At 44.7% G+C, this 15,390-nt stretch overlaps 10 protein-coding genes across 10 annotated transcripts; 3 read left to right on the top strand and 7 right to left on the bottom strand.

Moving 5' to 3' along the window:
* Positions 1 to 3: 3 nt before the first annotated feature.
* On the bottom strand, positions 4 to 1,414 carry METBIDRAFT_70710 (acid phosphatase). Its single transcript, XM_018858389.1, has 2 exons — positions 1,139 to 1,414; positions 4 to 1,087 (listed from the first exon to the last, which is right to left on the bottom strand). The coding sequence occupies exons 1-2, from the start codon at positions 1,151 to 1,153 to the stop codon at positions 116 to 118; spliced, it is 987 nt and encodes a 328-aa protein (XP_018712251.1). The 5' UTR covers positions 1,154 to 1,414; the 3' UTR covers positions 4 to 115.
* Positions 1,415 to 1,524: 110 nt separating this feature from the next.
* METBIDRAFT_32203 (uncharacterized protein) lies at positions 1,525 to 2,894 on the bottom strand. The gene has a single exon (XM_018856005.1). It carries the CDS (start codon positions 2,625 to 2,627, stop codon positions 1,626 to 1,628), a length of 1,002 nt encoding a protein of 333 aa, XP_018712250.1. The 5' UTR covers positions 2,628 to 2,894; the 3' UTR covers positions 1,525 to 1,625.
* Positions 2,895 to 3,388: 494 nt separating this feature from the next.
* On the top strand, positions 3,389 to 5,158 carry KRS1 (lysine--tRNA ligase; the record flags this gene model as incomplete). Its single annotated transcript, XM_018857556.1, has 1 exon — positions 3,389 to 5,158. The coding sequence occupies one exon, from the start codon at positions 3,389 to 3,391 to the stop codon at positions 5,156 to 5,158; it is 1,770 nt and encodes a 589-aa protein (XP_018712249.1).
* Positions 5,159 to 5,218: 60 nt separating this feature from the next.
* On the bottom strand, positions 5,219 to 6,124 carry METBIDRAFT_41467 (tRNA methyltransferase; the record flags this gene model as incomplete). Its single annotated transcript, XM_018857405.1, has 1 exon — positions 5,219 to 6,124. The coding sequence occupies one exon, from the start codon at positions 6,122 to 6,124 to the stop codon at positions 5,219 to 5,221; it is 906 nt and encodes a 301-aa protein (XP_018712248.1).
* A 181-nt stretch (positions 6,125 to 6,305) lies between these two features.
* METBIDRAFT_32201 (mitochondrial 37S ribosomal protein uS10m) lies at positions 6,306 to 7,315 on the top strand. Its single transcript, XM_018856004.1, has one exon. It carries the CDS (start codon positions 6,465 to 6,467, stop codon positions 7,242 to 7,244), a length of 780 nt encoding a protein of 259 aa, XP_018712247.1. The 5' UTR covers positions 6,306 to 6,464; the 3' UTR covers positions 7,245 to 7,315.
* METBIDRAFT_32200 (uncharacterized protein) lies at positions 7,226 to 7,984 on the bottom strand. Its single transcript, XM_018856003.1, has 2 exons — positions 7,952 to 7,984; positions 7,226 to 7,890 (listed from the first exon to the last, which is right to left on the bottom strand). Exons 1-2 carry the CDS (start codon positions 7,965 to 7,967, stop codon positions 7,301 to 7,303), a joined length of 606 nt encoding a protein of 201 aa, XP_018712246.1. The 5' UTR covers positions 7,968 to 7,984; the 3' UTR covers positions 7,226 to 7,300.
* A 334-nt stretch (positions 7,985 to 8,318) lies between these two features.
* On the bottom strand, positions 8,319 to 9,329 carry METBIDRAFT_12210 (uncharacterized protein; the record flags this gene model as incomplete). The annotated part of the gene is made up of 1 exon (XM_018854192.1): positions 8,319 to 9,329. The coding sequence occupies one exon, from the start codon at positions 9,327 to 9,329 to the stop codon at positions 8,319 to 8,321; it is 1,011 nt and encodes a 336-aa protein (XP_018712245.1).
* Positions 9,330 to 10,997: 1,668 nt separating this feature from the next.
* DLD2 (D-lactate dehydrogenase) lies at positions 10,998 to 12,857 on the bottom strand. Its single transcript, XM_018856002.1, has one exon. It carries the CDS (start codon positions 12,840 to 12,842, stop codon positions 11,166 to 11,168), a length of 1,677 nt encoding a protein of 558 aa, XP_018712244.1. The 5' UTR covers positions 12,843 to 12,857; the 3' UTR covers positions 10,998 to 11,165.
* A 201-nt stretch (positions 12,858 to 13,058) lies between these two features.
* On the bottom strand, positions 13,059 to 14,331 carry BIO2 (biotin synthase). The gene has a single exon (XM_018856001.1). The coding sequence runs from the start codon at positions 14,221 to 14,223 to the stop codon at positions 13,096 to 13,098; it is 1,128 nt and encodes a 375-aa protein (XP_018712243.1). The 5' UTR covers positions 14,224 to 14,331; the 3' UTR covers positions 13,059 to 13,095.
* Positions 14,332 to 14,720: 389 nt separating this feature from the next.
* On the top strand, positions 14,721 to 15,340 carry METBIDRAFT_78610 (60S ribosomal protein eL22; the record flags this gene model as incomplete). Its single annotated transcript, XM_018858904.1, has 2 exons — positions 14,721 to 14,732; positions 14,993 to 15,340. The coding sequence occupies 2 exons, from the start codon at positions 14,721 to 14,723 to the stop codon at positions 15,338 to 15,340; spliced, it is 360 nt and encodes a 119-aa protein (XP_018712242.1).
* Between the last annotated feature and the right edge of the window lie 50 nt (positions 15,341 to 15,390).

The following is a 15,390-nucleotide window of genomic DNA, read 5'->3' as shown; positions in this document are numbered from 1 at the left end:
GCTAGTAATTGCTTCCATTGAAGGAATTTAGAAGGACTGAAAAGCAAATTCTAAACTATATGATTTTTTGACGAATATAGATGTAAACAAATGTTTTGATTCTCCTGCGTCACCTCTACAGCTCAATCAGCGACTTTTCGTCACTGGACTTCAGATACAAAGGCACGTTTTCTCGGCTGTTGAAAACACTGTTGTCCCCTACTATCTTGTGGCAGTCCAGATACTTGCACATCGACTGCCGATAAATATTCTTCAACTCTTGATCTTTCTTTCTGTTCTCTTTTATAGCGTCCCTCTGAGCTCGCAAAATGCTGGCAATATCGAGGTCTTCCGGGTTATTCATGTTTCCTTTCGTGTTAAAAGTCACCTCTTGTGTAAACTCCTTGGCAACCTCGTCGTCTACATCCGAGTCGGGTAAATCGTCCCATTTTCTCAACGGTGTCTTTAGTTTGTAAGCCTTGTTGGCCACCTGCTTCATCACCAAGAACTGACAGTGCGGTATGTTTCGTAGAGACTCGAATTCTTCGTAGCTCCATCTAAACCATTTCATTAGAAACACCCGTGCCCAGATACCATGTGTGACCAAAACAAGCACATTTGGGAAAGAGTCATTTTGAAACTGTCGGTAGAGCGACTCGTTGAAAGACGCTATTCTATCATAGACATCTGCAGCACTCTCACCGTGAGGTATCCTAAAGAAGAAATGGCCATAGTGAGCTCTCTGTTCCCAAATCTGCTCCGTCTCCTCCGGTGTGCTTTGGAAGTTTCCAAAATCCTGTTCCCTCATTCTGGTCTCTTCTCTGACGCGGTAGTCAACACCTGGCACGTCCTTAATGCCCTTTATGATGTTCTCGCATGTCTGTCGTGCTCTTAAATATGGCGATGTGTAGAACATAACGCTCCTGGGGTTAGCCCCGCCATCTCTCTCTTCCTCGAGTTGGGTGAGAAACTCTTTGAGTACAGAACCTGCCTGAGAGGCCTGACTGTGACCTTGTTCTGTAAGGCAGATTTTGTGGTTAGGGGTGTAACGATTGACTAGCTTATTGCAATTGCCCTCTGACTCGCCGTGTCTTACCAAAAGAATGTACTGTCGATGGTTAGTATAGATCTTGGCTGAAAACGCTATTCAGGTACATACTTTAGGTTTGCCCATTTGAAATGAATCGTAGTATGCAAAAAAAGAACTTGAAGCTAGGTTAGCTGGATTGTATTTTAAGTTCGATCGTAGATCTGCCCATTTCAAGAGAGTGCAGGCGCGGCGTTTCTGTACTGTGTGTACTCACAAATCAGAATCCACTATCGGAGTTCCTTCAATGAACACCTGCTTCTGCCAGTCGAAATATGACTCGGAATAATGACTCGATGCTTTTTTTAGCCTTACCCAAAATGATACTAGTTTTCTGCTCTTGGATTCCTCGGTCGGTTCATCTAGCCAGGGCCTATGCCTAAACCGCTTTGGCCTATAGCTGACGCGGAATTACTGAACCTCCTGAGGACTCGCAATCGCAGTTGAACCAATATGCATAGGATAATAGGGAAGCAAAACAAAAAAAAATTAACATATGATATATCACGTAATTATTAATCAACCTATGAATACAATATCAATGGCCTCGTCCCCCAGTCTAGTTTTGAGCAGTGAGCTTTCTTTCGATAGCAAAGCTCTTGAGCAACTCCTCGTCGCACTGCTTCAAAATGTCGTCCGCAAACTCGTCGATGGATCTCGAGTACAAAGTGTTGTTTAATCTCGAAGGACCATTTGGTCCCTTGAAAATGGTTTGCCACTCCTCAGGGTCCAACTCGGGCTCGCCGATCTTGGCTCTCTCGTCGTTCTCAGCCTTTCTGTTCTGCTTCCACTGGAGAATCTTGGTGTGCTCCTTTTGTAATTGCCTCTGGTAGTAGTTGAAGTTTGTTTGATCGAAGTTGTAGGAGTCGATTTGGCTGCACAAGTTCTCCAACAACTGGGTGGTCATGTTGGAGTTCGAGTTGAAAGTCAAGTTCTCGGACTCACCCAACGTGGACGTCTCGTCGCTTTGGGCCAAGTACATGTTGACCAAATGTTGGTTGTGGATGTTGATGGTGATCTCGTCGAAGATATTGAAGAAAGACAACTTGTTGTTCTCCAAGTCTCTGGTCTTCCACTTGCCCTTCAGGTACGTGGCAAGAAAGTTCTCGGATAACCTCAAGGCCTTGACCTCCACCTCTTTGCCAATCGAGGCCATGTTGTGGATCAAGATGAAAGCGTTTTTGTTGACCTGTTGCTGCTGGGCCAAAGCCTCCACCAACTGCGAGGTGATGAAGTTACCGGAGATTGTGGACTGGAACCAGCCCTGGAACTCGACACCATGGCCCAAAGAAACCAACGCATCCAAGATTTCTTGTTGGTACTTGGCACCACCTCTTGAGCGCAAAGAGCCTCCCTCATATTGGTCTGGATATGGGAAAGGGTACGCGTGGGTAACGTCAACGGCACCACTGTCATCCTCAAACCCCAAAAGAGATCCGGAATAGAGCTGTGGGTAGTTTTCCGATGTGTGTCTAATGAGAGACAACAACACGCTGCCCTCTATGTCAATGGACGTGGCTGTTGGTGCCTCGAATGCCCTGTCTGCTTGTTTAGATGCCATGATGTTTAGGTGGTCAAGCGTACTGTTAGGCAAAATTTTCACACGAGAAAACTTCTCGTGACAGGCCTGTACATCTCACGTATAGTCCGGAGAAGCAGACTTAATTGTGCTTGGACGGAGAAGCTAGTTTCAGATTTCCAAGCCTCAGAATCCGATGGTTGAAAGTCTGGTGCTTCAACTAACAGCATTCTAAAGTGAATGATGCTTAATTGTAATTTCTTGTCCCTGAAGAAGTTTCTACCTGAAAGGCTAGCCTTGCATTGCGAATGTGAAGGCAGTGATCGAGATCCAGTCTATGTTCACTGCTAGTCTCGGAACGGGAAAAAACGGCAACCCTAGGTTTTGTTTTTAAAATGGTATCTCTGGAAACACGAAGGTTTTGTTTTTCTTATTCAAATCGGGTTGTCTCTAGTAACTAAGACATTTGCAGTTTTCAACAAGAGGAACGGATGGGCCGCACCCCTCCTGCTTCTCTAATTTAAATCCACTGTGAGATCAAAAGTATAATGCCTCTATTCTCAATTGAAAAAAAACAATCCATGAGATAAGAAAAGGGCCCCCATGCAGATCAAAAATCTATTGCTGCCAAACTCATTGGGAAATTTCGATCTATATCAATTTTAATGAATTCTCTTTGAAAATGGCAAAACTCGTTTGTAGGACGTTGCAGACCTTTGGCCATACGCAGGGCAGGTTGTGAGTATTAGAACTGCGAAAATTTTTCGATAATCCACCGCTATCCCCCACCAAAAGCACCGAAAATGTCAGACCCTGTCAACGAAGTTGCGGAGCAAGTCGCCAAGACTTACTTGGATGACGTCACTGGAGAACAAGTGTCGAAGTCTGAGTTGAAAAAGAGACAAAAGACCAGACAGATCGAGGCCAAGAAGGCCGAGAAGGCCAAGAACAATGTCAACAAACAGCCCAAGAAAAAGGACATCATGGCCGACTTGAATCCTAACCAATACTACGACATCAGATCTCGCCAGATCGAGGAGTTTAGAAAGGCCAACGAGAAAGATTCCGAGGCCTTCAACCCTTACCCACACAAGTTCTCTCGTACTTTGACCGTGCCTGAGTTTGTCAAGAAGTACGAAAGGTTGGCCAGAGGCGAGACCCTAAAGGACCAGGAAGTGAAAATCACTGGTAGAATCATGACTAAGAGAGAGGCTGGTTCTAAGTTGAGATTTTACGTCTTGAAGGGTGACGGTGTTCAGATGCAAGTGATGGCCCAAGCCCAGGACGCCGAATCTTTGGAGGTTTATGAAAAGGAGCATGACAACTTGAGAAGAGGTGACATTATCGGTGTTACTGGGTACCCAGGAAGAACCGCACCAGCCAAGGGAGGTGAGGGAGAACTCTCTGTCTTTGCTGCATCGATCCAGTTGTTGACTCCTTGTTTGCACATGTTGCCTACCGAGCACTTTGGCTTCAAGGACCAGGAGAACAGATACAGAAAGCGTTACTTGGACTTGATTGTCAATGACGACGTCAGAGAGCGTTTCAGAGTCAGATCTGCCATTATCTCTTACATTCGTAGATTTTTGGACACGAGGGACTTCGTCGAGGTTGAGACGCCTATTTTGAACGTGATTGCTGGCGGTGCCACGGCCAAGCCTTTCATCACCCACCACAATGACTTGGACATGCAAATGTACATGAGAATCGCCCCTGAGTTGTTCTTGAAGGAATTGGTCGTTGGTGGTATGGACAGAGTGTACGAGATTGGCCGTCAATTCAGAAACGAGGGCATTGACATGACTCACAATCCCGAGTTCACCACGTGTGAGTTCTACCAGGCCTACGCCGACGTGTACGACTTGATGGACATGACCGAGTTGATGTTCTCAGAGATGGTCAAGGAGATCACCGGTGACTACAAGCTCACCTATCACCCAGACGGCCCAGATGGCAAGGCCTTGACCTTGGACTTCACCAGACCATGGAAGAGAGTCAATATGATTGAGGAGTTGGAGAAGGTCTACAACGTCAAGTTCCCACCAGGAGACGAGTTGCACACAGAGGAAACCGGTAAGTTCTTGAAGCAAATCTTGATCGACAACAAGCTCGACTGCACTCCACCATTGACCAACGCCAGAATGTTGGACAAGTTGGTTGGCGAGCTCGAGGACGCCTCCATCAACCCAACCTTTATCTTTGGCCACCCTCAAATGATGTCTCCATTGGCCAAGAAGGACAGAAATATTCCAGGTTTGTGTGAGAGATTTGAGGTGTTCGTTGCCACTAAGGAGATCTGTAACGCCTACACCGAGTTGAACGATCCATTTGACCAAAGAGCTAGGTTTGAGGAGCAGGCCAGACAGAAGGCCCAGGGTGACGACGAGGCCCAAATGGTGGATGAGACTTTCTGCAACGCTTTGGAATATGGTTTGCCACCAACCGCTGGATGGGGTTGTGGTATCGATAGATTGGCCATGTTCTTGACGAACTCCAACACCATCAGAGAGGTGTTGTTGTTCCCTACCTTGAAGCCAGATGCTTTAGTCAAGGGTGAAGAGACTTCTGCTTAAAGTCTGTTGTCGATTTCAATGTTGCTCACTAATTTTTTGTAATGTACAAATACAACAATATTACTTAATGACTAACTCGCCGTTCCTTTTCATGGCCAAAGCCTTTTTATAGGGCGGCGCCGTGGGCAGTTGCACTGGTTGCAAATTCCGCTGTTCCACACTTGAATTGAGTGTATACGTGGCGTCTGAGTCTCCATCTTTCAAGTCTCCACAAGAGACAAATTTCGCGATTGACCTCTCTTCATCTAACGGGAGCTCCATGTTCTTCATTATGTAGCTCTTTGCGATATCTGCGTCTTCAAAAAACTCCTCGGTTGACTTGGTAGCATCAAGTTTCGGATTCCAGCCCGGCCTGGGCCTGTAACCTGTGCACACAATAAAAGCTTCGAGCGAGGTTCCTCGAGATGAGCGGGGTTTAGCGCAAACGACTCTATCGAAGAGATATCCAAATTGGCTGTACAATAGATCGATGTCTCTACCACGGAAAATCTTGGCCACAAAAGTTCCGCCTGGCCTTAGGATACAACAAGTGAGTTGCAAGGCACACAAGACGAGTTGTGCCTGGATATATTCGTCCAAGTCATGGAGACCTGTGACATCGGGTGCCCCATCGCTACATACGAAATCCGCACTCTCGCCTCCAAACAAATCAAGAATTTTCTGGAGTGTCTTTGGGTGGGTAATGTCAGCCTGGAGACACGTGACGCCCTCTATTGGAACCATCGGCTGTAAGTCTACTGCCACGATCTTGGCATTATCCTCACCTGGGGTTTTGTTCAACTCTTGACTCAAGACCTGTGACCATGAGCCTGGAGCTGCGCATAGGTCCACTACTCGTTTCACACCTGAAAATATGTCAAACTCCTCATTGATCTGGAGTAATTTGAATGCAGATCTCGCACGATAACCCTCTTCTTTTGCTCTTCTGTAGTAGAGATCTCTCTTGTCTTTACTTGCCTTACCCATCTTCAATCTAGTACGGGCACGGTGATAAGCTTGCGGATGCGAGAAGAGCACTTCACATGTACCTCGCGCACAGGAACAAGATATCAGAGCACCCAGCCCGGAGGAAGAGCAGTCGAAAAAATCTTTGGAACTATATTAGACGACCAAAATTGTAATATGATCTTCTGTCTTTGGCCACCCAATGAACACACAAAGACGGCGTCTTGTGTCTAGAATTTGTAAAGTTCAGCTGGGTCGCTTGAAGTCTCTCACGTGACCACATATAGCACTGCAGGTTAAAATTTTCTCCGTCACATGTGTTGTCAATTGGCCAACGAAGGTTTACAATCTACACCATAAAATGCTCGCCAGCTACGCAAGAAGCGCTCGTGTGTCCTCGCGAAAACTTGTTACAAGCTCACGTCTTTTAAGTGTCAAAAATCCGGCTGCTAAAAGCTTTTCCTCGCCGCAAGAATTGGTGGAAAAGAGAAAGGTGAAGGAGTTGGAAGACCAACGTTTCACCGAGAGTCTACTTAACAAAGACATTGACTTCGAGCCCAAATTGATCAAACCAAATGAGGTGGACCCATTCACGAAAAGGCCTGTTCCCCTCAACGTTGAGTTGTTGAAGTATAAGCCATTGAAATTAGAACCCACCCACGGCCACAAGGTCGCCGAAATTAATTTCAGCGGATATGACGAGACCGAGGTTCTCAGAATGGCTGAATTCACTGCAAGAGCAGCCTTTTACTTGGGCATCCCCGCGTCGGATATCGAAAAAGTAAAGACAGAAAAGAAACTTTACACTGTGATCAGATCGCCCTTCGCCCAAGCTAAGTCGAAGGAGAATTTCTTCAGAACCACTTTTAAACGTAGATTAGTGGCCTTTGACGCCAATCCAGAGATTGTCGATTTGTGGTTATCTTACACAAGCAAGTATGCCTTAGAGAGTGTTCATCGCAAAGCCCTGGTTTTCACACACGAGTCTCTTGATTACGCCGAGACCATGAGCAAGTTGACTGCCGAGGAGATGGAATTGCCTCGGGCTTACCAGGACAACATGGAGGACCCAGTGGGTAAGAAAGTACAGGAACTCTTGAGCTCAGACGCTTTCAAAGAGTCCATGAAGGAGGGCAAGTAATGTATTTTTAGACATGTATATAGTAATGATTAAAAAATGGATTGCATGCTTGAATATCAACCATAAAGGCCTCTGTCATCGTCTTCTTCGTCTTCCTCTTCTTGCTCACGGGCACGTCTTAGCTCAGCTTCCAAATGCTCTCTTCGGGCCTTTTTTGCATCATGCATATCACAACGACACATCGGACATGTGGAGTTGACTTTCAACCATGGTGCAATGCAATCCATATCGAAGATATGTTGTTTCGATGACTTCCCATTAGTAAAGCACGGAAGTTTCACGATCAAAGGGTACTTGTTATGCACAAATTTGTTAGTGCAGATAGGACAGTCTGCTGTCTCAGATAAACTGTCCAAGTCGACTCTCTCCAATGCATCTAAAAACGCATCGTCAACCCCCACAGACGTGTTTATTTCTGTGCCTTCGCTATCCAAGTTCTGCAAAAACTGCTGGATCACCTCAGAGTTCTCCTCATCTCCCATCATCCTTAAGGCATTTTCAAAAATTTCCCGTCCACTCAATCGCTCTCGATTGGAAGCTGCGGTGGTGGTTAGAAACGCATCGATGGCACTAGAGAGCGAATGATATTGTCTCCTACCATCATTCTGAGAATTGATGCTTTCGCTTGTGTTTAAATTATGGTCAGCTACAAGGGTTAGCTTTTGTGCTAGAAAATTATTTGACTCTTATGATGGGTTCATACACACATTCGTAGGTAGACATGATGAAGAAGGGGAAACGAAAGTCACTGCAAGTGCGAGCTTATCTACTCTAAGGCGCGCCAAATAAAATAGTACCTTGCAATGGAGTGAACGAGAATCGAAATTATTGATTGCAGATTATGACACCAGGCGCAACTGGAGGCAAATGCTGGCAAAAAGCTTCTTTTTTTTACATGTTTCACTTGTAAATCGTGTCTTGGGTCAGTGCGTTTTGTCGCTTGACGAAGGTCCAGATGCTCGGGACAAACCTTTTCGTGTTCTGTTTTATGTTTTCACTTTGATTTGCATAGACGAAACTGATCTACCTAGCAATTCTACAATTCTTGAATCTTGCATCTATCTATTATATGGCTTAATCCATATTATGATCCTCGGAATCAGACAGCGCTTGTTCCTTTTCTTCCAAAAGAGACTCATTGGCGCCTGAAAAATAATCCGCTCTCGCCTCGCCGTAATCCCTCGGGCCATTTGAATCTGCGAAGTAGCTTCCTTCTGAGTTGAGATATAGTGGCGTCATTGGTATGTCTTCGATCGGCGTCTGAACCGGAATGAGAACTGGTGAATCACCGCCTCTGGTGATATTGATTGTGTTTGTGAAAGCATGCTTTTGTTGATTCTTTTGTTGGAATGGTGTCACGGCAAAGCCCAGAGGGCCGACGAATTGATTTTTGTGTTTGGGCATTGTAAGCGATTTCGGAGGCGTTTGTGCACTAAGCCAGAATCTAGACGGCGATTCTCCAAAAGAGGTAGGGTTTAAATTCGGGGAGTCCGGCGTGGTCATCTGGTTTTTACCCCAGGGTATAGTTTTCGGACTCGAGATGATGCTGAATTCCCCCAGGGAGGGTGCTATAGGGGAAGATAATTTATGATAAGGCTGTAATCGCTGCTGGCCTAGATGTGTAATCGAGTTTCTCGATCTCAAGTTTGTATAAGAGCTAACACGATCCGGGTTAGCGTGAGTGAGCCCTGGGACCGAACCTTTCACGCTGGTATTGAAAGTTTCTGGATGCGTTAAAAGTGAGCCTCCATTCACGTTACTGTTCAACGATAAGAGCGAAATCGTGGAACTAGATGGTATTAGCCTACCATCATGATCTTTGCCAATAGACGTAGCGAGAAGCGAGGGTTCTGGATGACCGTAAGACGAATACACATCGTCCTCACCTATACGAAACTGTTGGGGATCCGGAGCAGCGCTTTCCCTGTGACATTCGCCAGCCAATGACTTGGAGAGAAGCGATCTTGTCGTCTGTGGGTGCATGCTTGAGGACTCGCAATCTTGGACGGGCTCAGGTGAAGAACTTATGGACAAGTTGTCAAGCGTATTTCGCAAGTTGTTTGCCGAAGAACAATCAATGGCCATCATACGCTGCTAATTATAACACCGAGAGGAAAGCTGCACGTATTAGCGAGGCAATTTCAGACAGATATCTGAACTAGAAGTTCTTGCAAAAAAAAAAAGAGTTAGGCAGGGGACAACCGGCCACCGATATGGCGAAAAAGTTCAGATAAGTACTGAAAGAGCGTTCTTGTGCGATAGCTGGGGACGAGAAAAAAACTTTTCGGAGCGCTGAATTAGATTGCGGCTATGTTCCGAATAAGTACCGAAATTGATAAGCAGTCAGCTGAAATATAGTCGATAGACTGCAAAAGAGCGTTCTAGAAATGAAGGGCCGGCCTGGGCAGTATGAATGCGTAGGATCACGCTCCAGCTTGTTTTCTGATTTCGTGACGGAAAAGCCGGAGATCGGAAGGGAGCGCACCTTCGGCAATTACTCCGAGAGGTCACCGCGGCGCACCACGTGATAAGATAAGGCGATTTCCGTGCGCGTTCCTCTATAGAGATAAGAGAAACCCCAAGCGTTTCTGCTGAGCAGAATCCGCAGAACCGCCACGGTTTTTTTTAATATAGCCCGAGAATGAACCGTGGCTTTATGAAGTCACAACAAGGTATACCATTCAAGTCCCTTGCTGAATTTGATACGTATTTTTCTTCATTGAGGCTCGGCTCATACAAGCACGATTCACCGCACACACGTTCCTGCAATTAGCCCGAAATTCCGGGAGATGAACAGGTATGTTTGCGACAGGAGTGATGCAATGTCGTCGTACGCCTGACTCGACAAGAAAAAAATACATTAATGATGATTCTCTTTAAATCAAAACAATAATCTATTGGGAAGGAGTATATATGTCTTTGAGATTTTACGCAACTGCTTATCTTATTGTTCGTTACCGTATGAACTTTTTAAAATACCAAAAAAAGCCTCGTTAACACTTTGACAGGTTGAATTCTTGGGACTCCTAACCATAGTGAGTATTTTCCCCGCAGTTTATATGCGCAGTTTTTGACCCAACTTTTGGACCTCAGCCCAAGTTTAAAAGCCACTTTGTAATTTGTGATGAGTAATTCGTTTTCACAAATATTTTCACATAAAACCGCGAGTGTGCGATCTCAATAGCTTTGCTACACTCCAAAGAGATAGCATTGAAGATGGTTGCTCTTCATGCTCAAAGTACAGGGCTTTATCCACGTATAGTAATCGCTCGCTAATAATGATAAGCGGATTACCCATCAAAAATTCACTTGCCGTAGTTGAGGCAAATTTTTCCAACCAAAAATATTGTTCTGGTTATGCAACTTCATCAAACCAATCATACTGACGATCAGATTGTCGAAGAGAGGATGTCTCAAACATCTTGATAAATCAGTGCAGCTGGTGCTTTTGGTATTGTACTTACTATAACTTAGGACGGGGCTTCTGAACCTTGCTTGGTACATTAAATGCACTCCTTTTGTGAATTTCTTGGCTGAGACCGACGTGTCGGTTCTTAGATTGGAAGAACATTCCAAACATCAAGCGTGGACCATAATTTCTTTGCTCAGTTGACTGCATCATACATTCTCATATCCTAAAATTAAAAAGTAAAGTTGATTTGTATTGTGGAATGATTGGTATTATGTCCCTGAAAAATTTGAACATCGTAGTTATTTCTGAATTAGTCCTTGAAAATCAAGTAAGAGAATCTGCCATATGTATAAATATAGTATATGCACTTTTGAAAATTAGGTCAAATTTTATCTGATAAAATTGTGTATTTACATCTCAACGTCATTTATTATCCTTTTAAAATTGAAAAGTTATTGATTTGATCGATGTCTCTATTCATCTCCCAACAGGAAACAAGGAGCCAGTCTTCAATATTCACCATCATCCTTGGGGTCAATTTTGAATACCTTGTCTGGATTCATAATTCTTTTTGGATCTAAGGCCATCTTAACTTTCCGCATTGTGTCAACAGCATCCACTCCAAGTTCTAAATCAAGATATTTTCTCTTTCCGTTCCCAATTCCATGCTCGCCACTAGAAGTTCCTTCATTTGCTAATCCAACGAGCATCATTTCATTCACTAATTTTTCACACTCTTTCTTGGTCTCGGAGGTGTAGAAGATATCAGCGTGAAAATTTCCATCACCGACATGCCCTAAAATTACTGACTGAAAGCCCGACTTTTCAATGAGAACTCTGACCTGCTCTAAAACAGATGATAGCTTTGATAAGGGAACTGCTATATCTGTGACCCATAGTCTTACGTCCTCATGAATCTCATTTTTGCCATAATTGAGAATAGCATAGAAAGCATCCTTACGAGCACTGAACAATTCGTCGCCCTCTTCTTTGCTCTCTGCGGAAATAAAGTCCTTGCAGTTATTGGCTAAAGACACTTCCTTCACTACTTTCAAAGTTTCTCCCACAACCTTCTGATTGAGACCCCCAATCTTAAAAAAAATCGTAGGAACCTCTAGCCATTCCTTTGTCCAGTACCCACTATAGTTGATGCAGTGCATCATGTCTTTATCAAGTAATTCGATGGCCTCAGGTCTAATACCGCGGCGAAACAATTCAGCAACAGTTTGAGTAGTGTCGAAAATAGTAGGAAATTGGCCCACCACCACAGTTTCATTCTGAGGCTTCACATGCAAACGCACTGTAGCCTCGGTAACAATGCCCAATGTGCCCTCACTACCTATAAATAAGCCGGTAAGATTGTACCCGGCACTAGTTTTCTTAGGTCTTTGTCTTGTTTTTATGATGGTACCATCAGCAAGGACAACTGTCAAAGAAATGACGTTTTGAATCATAGCACCGTATTTAGACGCATTGACGCCAGACGCGTTAGTATTTACCATGCCCCCGATTAAGCCACTAGAGCCACAGTCACATCCGAAAAGTAACAGTTCATCGGTCAATTCCTCGTTCAATTTTACCCAATTAACACCCGCCTCCAACTCTACGTCCAAGTCATTCCTATTCACACGCAAAATTCTATCCATTTTGCTGGTGTCCAAAATGACTCCAGGCCTGGTGGAAAAAAAATGACCTTCAAGGGAAGAACCACCAGAGTACGGGACAACAGGGACGCTGTATTTATGAAGGATTTTCATGACTTCAGAAACATCATTTGTCGAGGTGCCATATATGATCCATCTAGCTCTTTGATGTGGTTTCGGTGGGTGCGTGGTGAAACCATTATCGAAATGCCCGTTGATCTCAGCCTCGCTGTTGGTAACGTTTTTCTCGCCAATGATAAGTTTGATCTCAGCGATTGCTTTTTCTAGCTCAGAATCCGTACAGTATTTTGGAGAGTTGATGTGAGAGAGTTTTGTGGTCGAAGTGAAGGGGAACAAATCATTTGGTGGGTTGTCGTGCACTTGTTTTTTGCCATAGAGATAAGACGCGGCACCAACAGAAACAAAAGCCAGAAATATGATGGCAGACGGCCAGATCCTTTTTGATGTGACTGGTTGATTGGGTTTTCTGGAAGAAAGTCCGCGAGTGAACTGCAAATTCCTCAAGGGCAACCCATATCTCATTTTCAGGGCGTTTCCTATGATGATAGTTGACTCATCTTTCACTCGGAAATCGAGAATTGTTCAGGTAATCGGTGCAGGAAAAGCGAAATCAGATCCGAAATGCTGCACTTTATCTTTAGGCGCAGGACAAACAGGCTCGTAAATGAGATGAGATGAGATATAGTAACAATTCATCTTCATGCTGACATTCACGTTTTATAGTTAGCACTTTGTTGAATGATATGTATTGGGCGAGGAAACATGTAGCTAATATTTACTGGACTCTGAGTTCATGCTTTTTGAAACTCTTCATGGGTTTCAAGCCCCATTTCTTAAGCATGGCGATATCTTCCTCCCAGCCATTGCACGCGGTGGTAAGCATTTGTTCGCCGGTGAAAATAGCATTGCACCCTGCCATAAAACAAAGGAATTGCTCATGTTGCCTCATAGAGTATCTTCCAGCCGCTAGACGGATGATAGATTCAGGCATAATAAGGCGGGCCGCGGCAATGGTTTTGAGAATAGCCTCGAAACGCAAGCTCTTACTCAGCGACTTGGGGATATTCTCAATTTCTTCAGCCATAGGAGTTCCCTTAATGGGAACTAACTTATTGATTGGCAAAGATTCAGGGTGCTTGTCCATGGTGGCCAAAGTATAAAGAAAACCCACGTGATCATCATCAGTTTCACCGAGCCCTAAGATGCCTCCAGTACATGCCTTCAACCCTGCGCTCTGCACATTTTTAATTGTTTGCAAGCGGTCGTCATAGGATCTTGTTGAAATCACTTTTGGATAATGTTCTCTGGATGTGTCAATGTTATGGTTGTAAGCCGTTAACCCGGACTCCTTGAGAACAATGGCTTGCTCCTCGGTTACCATTCCTAATGTCACGCAAGTCTCCATTTTTAATTCATCGTTGATCCATTTTACCATCTCTGTAATCTTCTTCAACCCAGACTTCCTGCCATGCATATCTCTCCACGCAGCACCCATGCAAAACCTGGTGGATCCGTTTTCCTTAGCTTTAATGGCAGCTGTTTTGACCTCTTCCAACTTGATCATTTTCTCGGCTTTGGTGCCGGTGTCGTATCTTGAGGACTGGGAACAGTATTTGCAATCCTCTGTACACCCACCAGATTTGATATTAAGTAAAGTGCATAATTGTACCTCACTTGGGTCGTGATACTTGTGATGCTGGAGCTGTGCCATGAACATCAATTTTTGAAGAGGGGTGTCATATATCGCACGGATCTCGTCTCTAGTCCAGTCATGTCTTGGTCCCTCTTTTATGGCCCTGTCCAAAACATTAGGCATACCAGATGCAACAGAACTGGTATTTACAGAAAGAACCAGTCTTGGTGATTTCGTGGTCTGCAAGAGTCTTGCAATCGAATGTCTCATTTCTAATTGAATTGTGGGTGCAAATTTATCCAGAGACTGCTCAGTAAAAAGCAAATCAAAAAGAAAAAACGGAAAAGGTGATTTAATTAAAGGCTGTTTCTAAATATCTTCTGTTCACACCTTATTACAAAGGAACAGATACTATTGGCTGGATTAGATGCGTTTTGGGTTTCTCGAGCCCAACCCGCATGAGCCCAACTCCGAGAATGTGTCGCCCGAGGATGATTCAATAGTCACCCAGGCGGCTTGACAGCTCTGAGCGCGGGCGACTCACATAATGAATCATGTGCCGCCTTCGGCACTCAGTGATCACGCACCCGCGCGCAGCTAGGGCTTGTGCCCTTGGCAGTAGGGGCTGCGAGAAATTCCGGGATGCCGAACAGGAAATGCATGGCATCCATCGCTGAGCAGCGCACGACCCAAGTCGCGGTGAGTCCTTGATAGGTGTCTGAAAATTTTCTCTACTTGTCTTCATACCTCTTCATCACATATCAAAAATGGCTCCAATTGTATGTATCACTTGAGTTCGTGAGGATATCGATCAGTTCGTGTGCCTCGGACGGGTTTATGGGTCTAATTAAGTTACGAAGGGGGAGTTACGCTTCGTTGTTTGTGCCACACAAGGCAATGCACCCAGTATTGTCTAAAGGCTCACAGATGACATTTATTTAGCACTTTTAAAGCCCGTCTAGGGTAGCTATGCTGTCTTTATCTCCTACACCTCTGTGTGTATTCCGATAATAGTGCGGTAGGCTAACAAGATATCTAGACCACCAAGGACACTCAAGCTGCTAAGAAGTTCGTTGTTGACACTTCTGCCCCAGTCGAGAACGCTGTTTTCGACCAGGAGGCTTACATCAAGTACTTGGTCGAGCACATCAAGGTTGACGGTATCATCGGTAACTTGGGTGAGTCTATCTCCGTCACTGAGGAGGGCACCAACGTTGTTGTTGTCTCCACCGCCAAGTTCTCCGGTAAGTACTTGAAGTACTTGACTAAGAGATACTTGAAGAAGAACCAGCTCAGAGACTGGATCAGATTCGTTGCCGTCAAGAGAAACCAATACCAATTGCAGTTCTACTCTATCGCTGAGGACGACGAGGATGACGAAGAGTAAATTATTCGTTCAACTTAATAACAAATTGAATACATAGTTCTACCTCCGGG

This window comes from Metschnikowia bicuspidata (genome assembly GCF_001664035.1).
Source record: "Metschnikowia bicuspidata var. bicuspidata NRRL YB-4993 chromosome Unknown METBIscaffold_3, whole genome shotgun sequence".
In the NCBI taxonomy this organism is placed as follows: domain Eukaryota; kingdom Fungi; phylum Ascomycota; class Pichiomycetes; order Serinales; family Metschnikowiaceae; genus Metschnikowia; species Metschnikowia bicuspidata.
The sequence above is the reverse complement of the archived record's forward strand: the minus strand, read 5'-3'. Positions and strand labels throughout refer to the sequence as shown.

Excerpts from the sequence above, each read along its gene's own strand:
- METBIDRAFT_32201 (XM_018856004.1), top strand. The coding sequence starts at position 6,465 with ATGCTCGCCAGCTACGCAAGAAGCGCTCGTGTGTCCTCGCGAAAACTT.
- BIO2 (XM_018856001.1), bottom strand. The coding sequence starts at position 14,223 with ATGAGACATTCGATTGCAAGACTCTTGCAGACCACGAAATCACCAAGA.
- DLD2 (XM_018856002.1), bottom strand. The coding sequence starts at position 12,842 with ATGAGATATGGGTTGCCCTTGAGGAATTTGCAGTTCACTCGCGGACTT.
- METBIDRAFT_32203 (XM_018856005.1), bottom strand. The coding sequence starts at position 2,627 with ATGGCATCTAAACAAGCAGACAGGGCATTCGAGGCACCAACAGCCACG.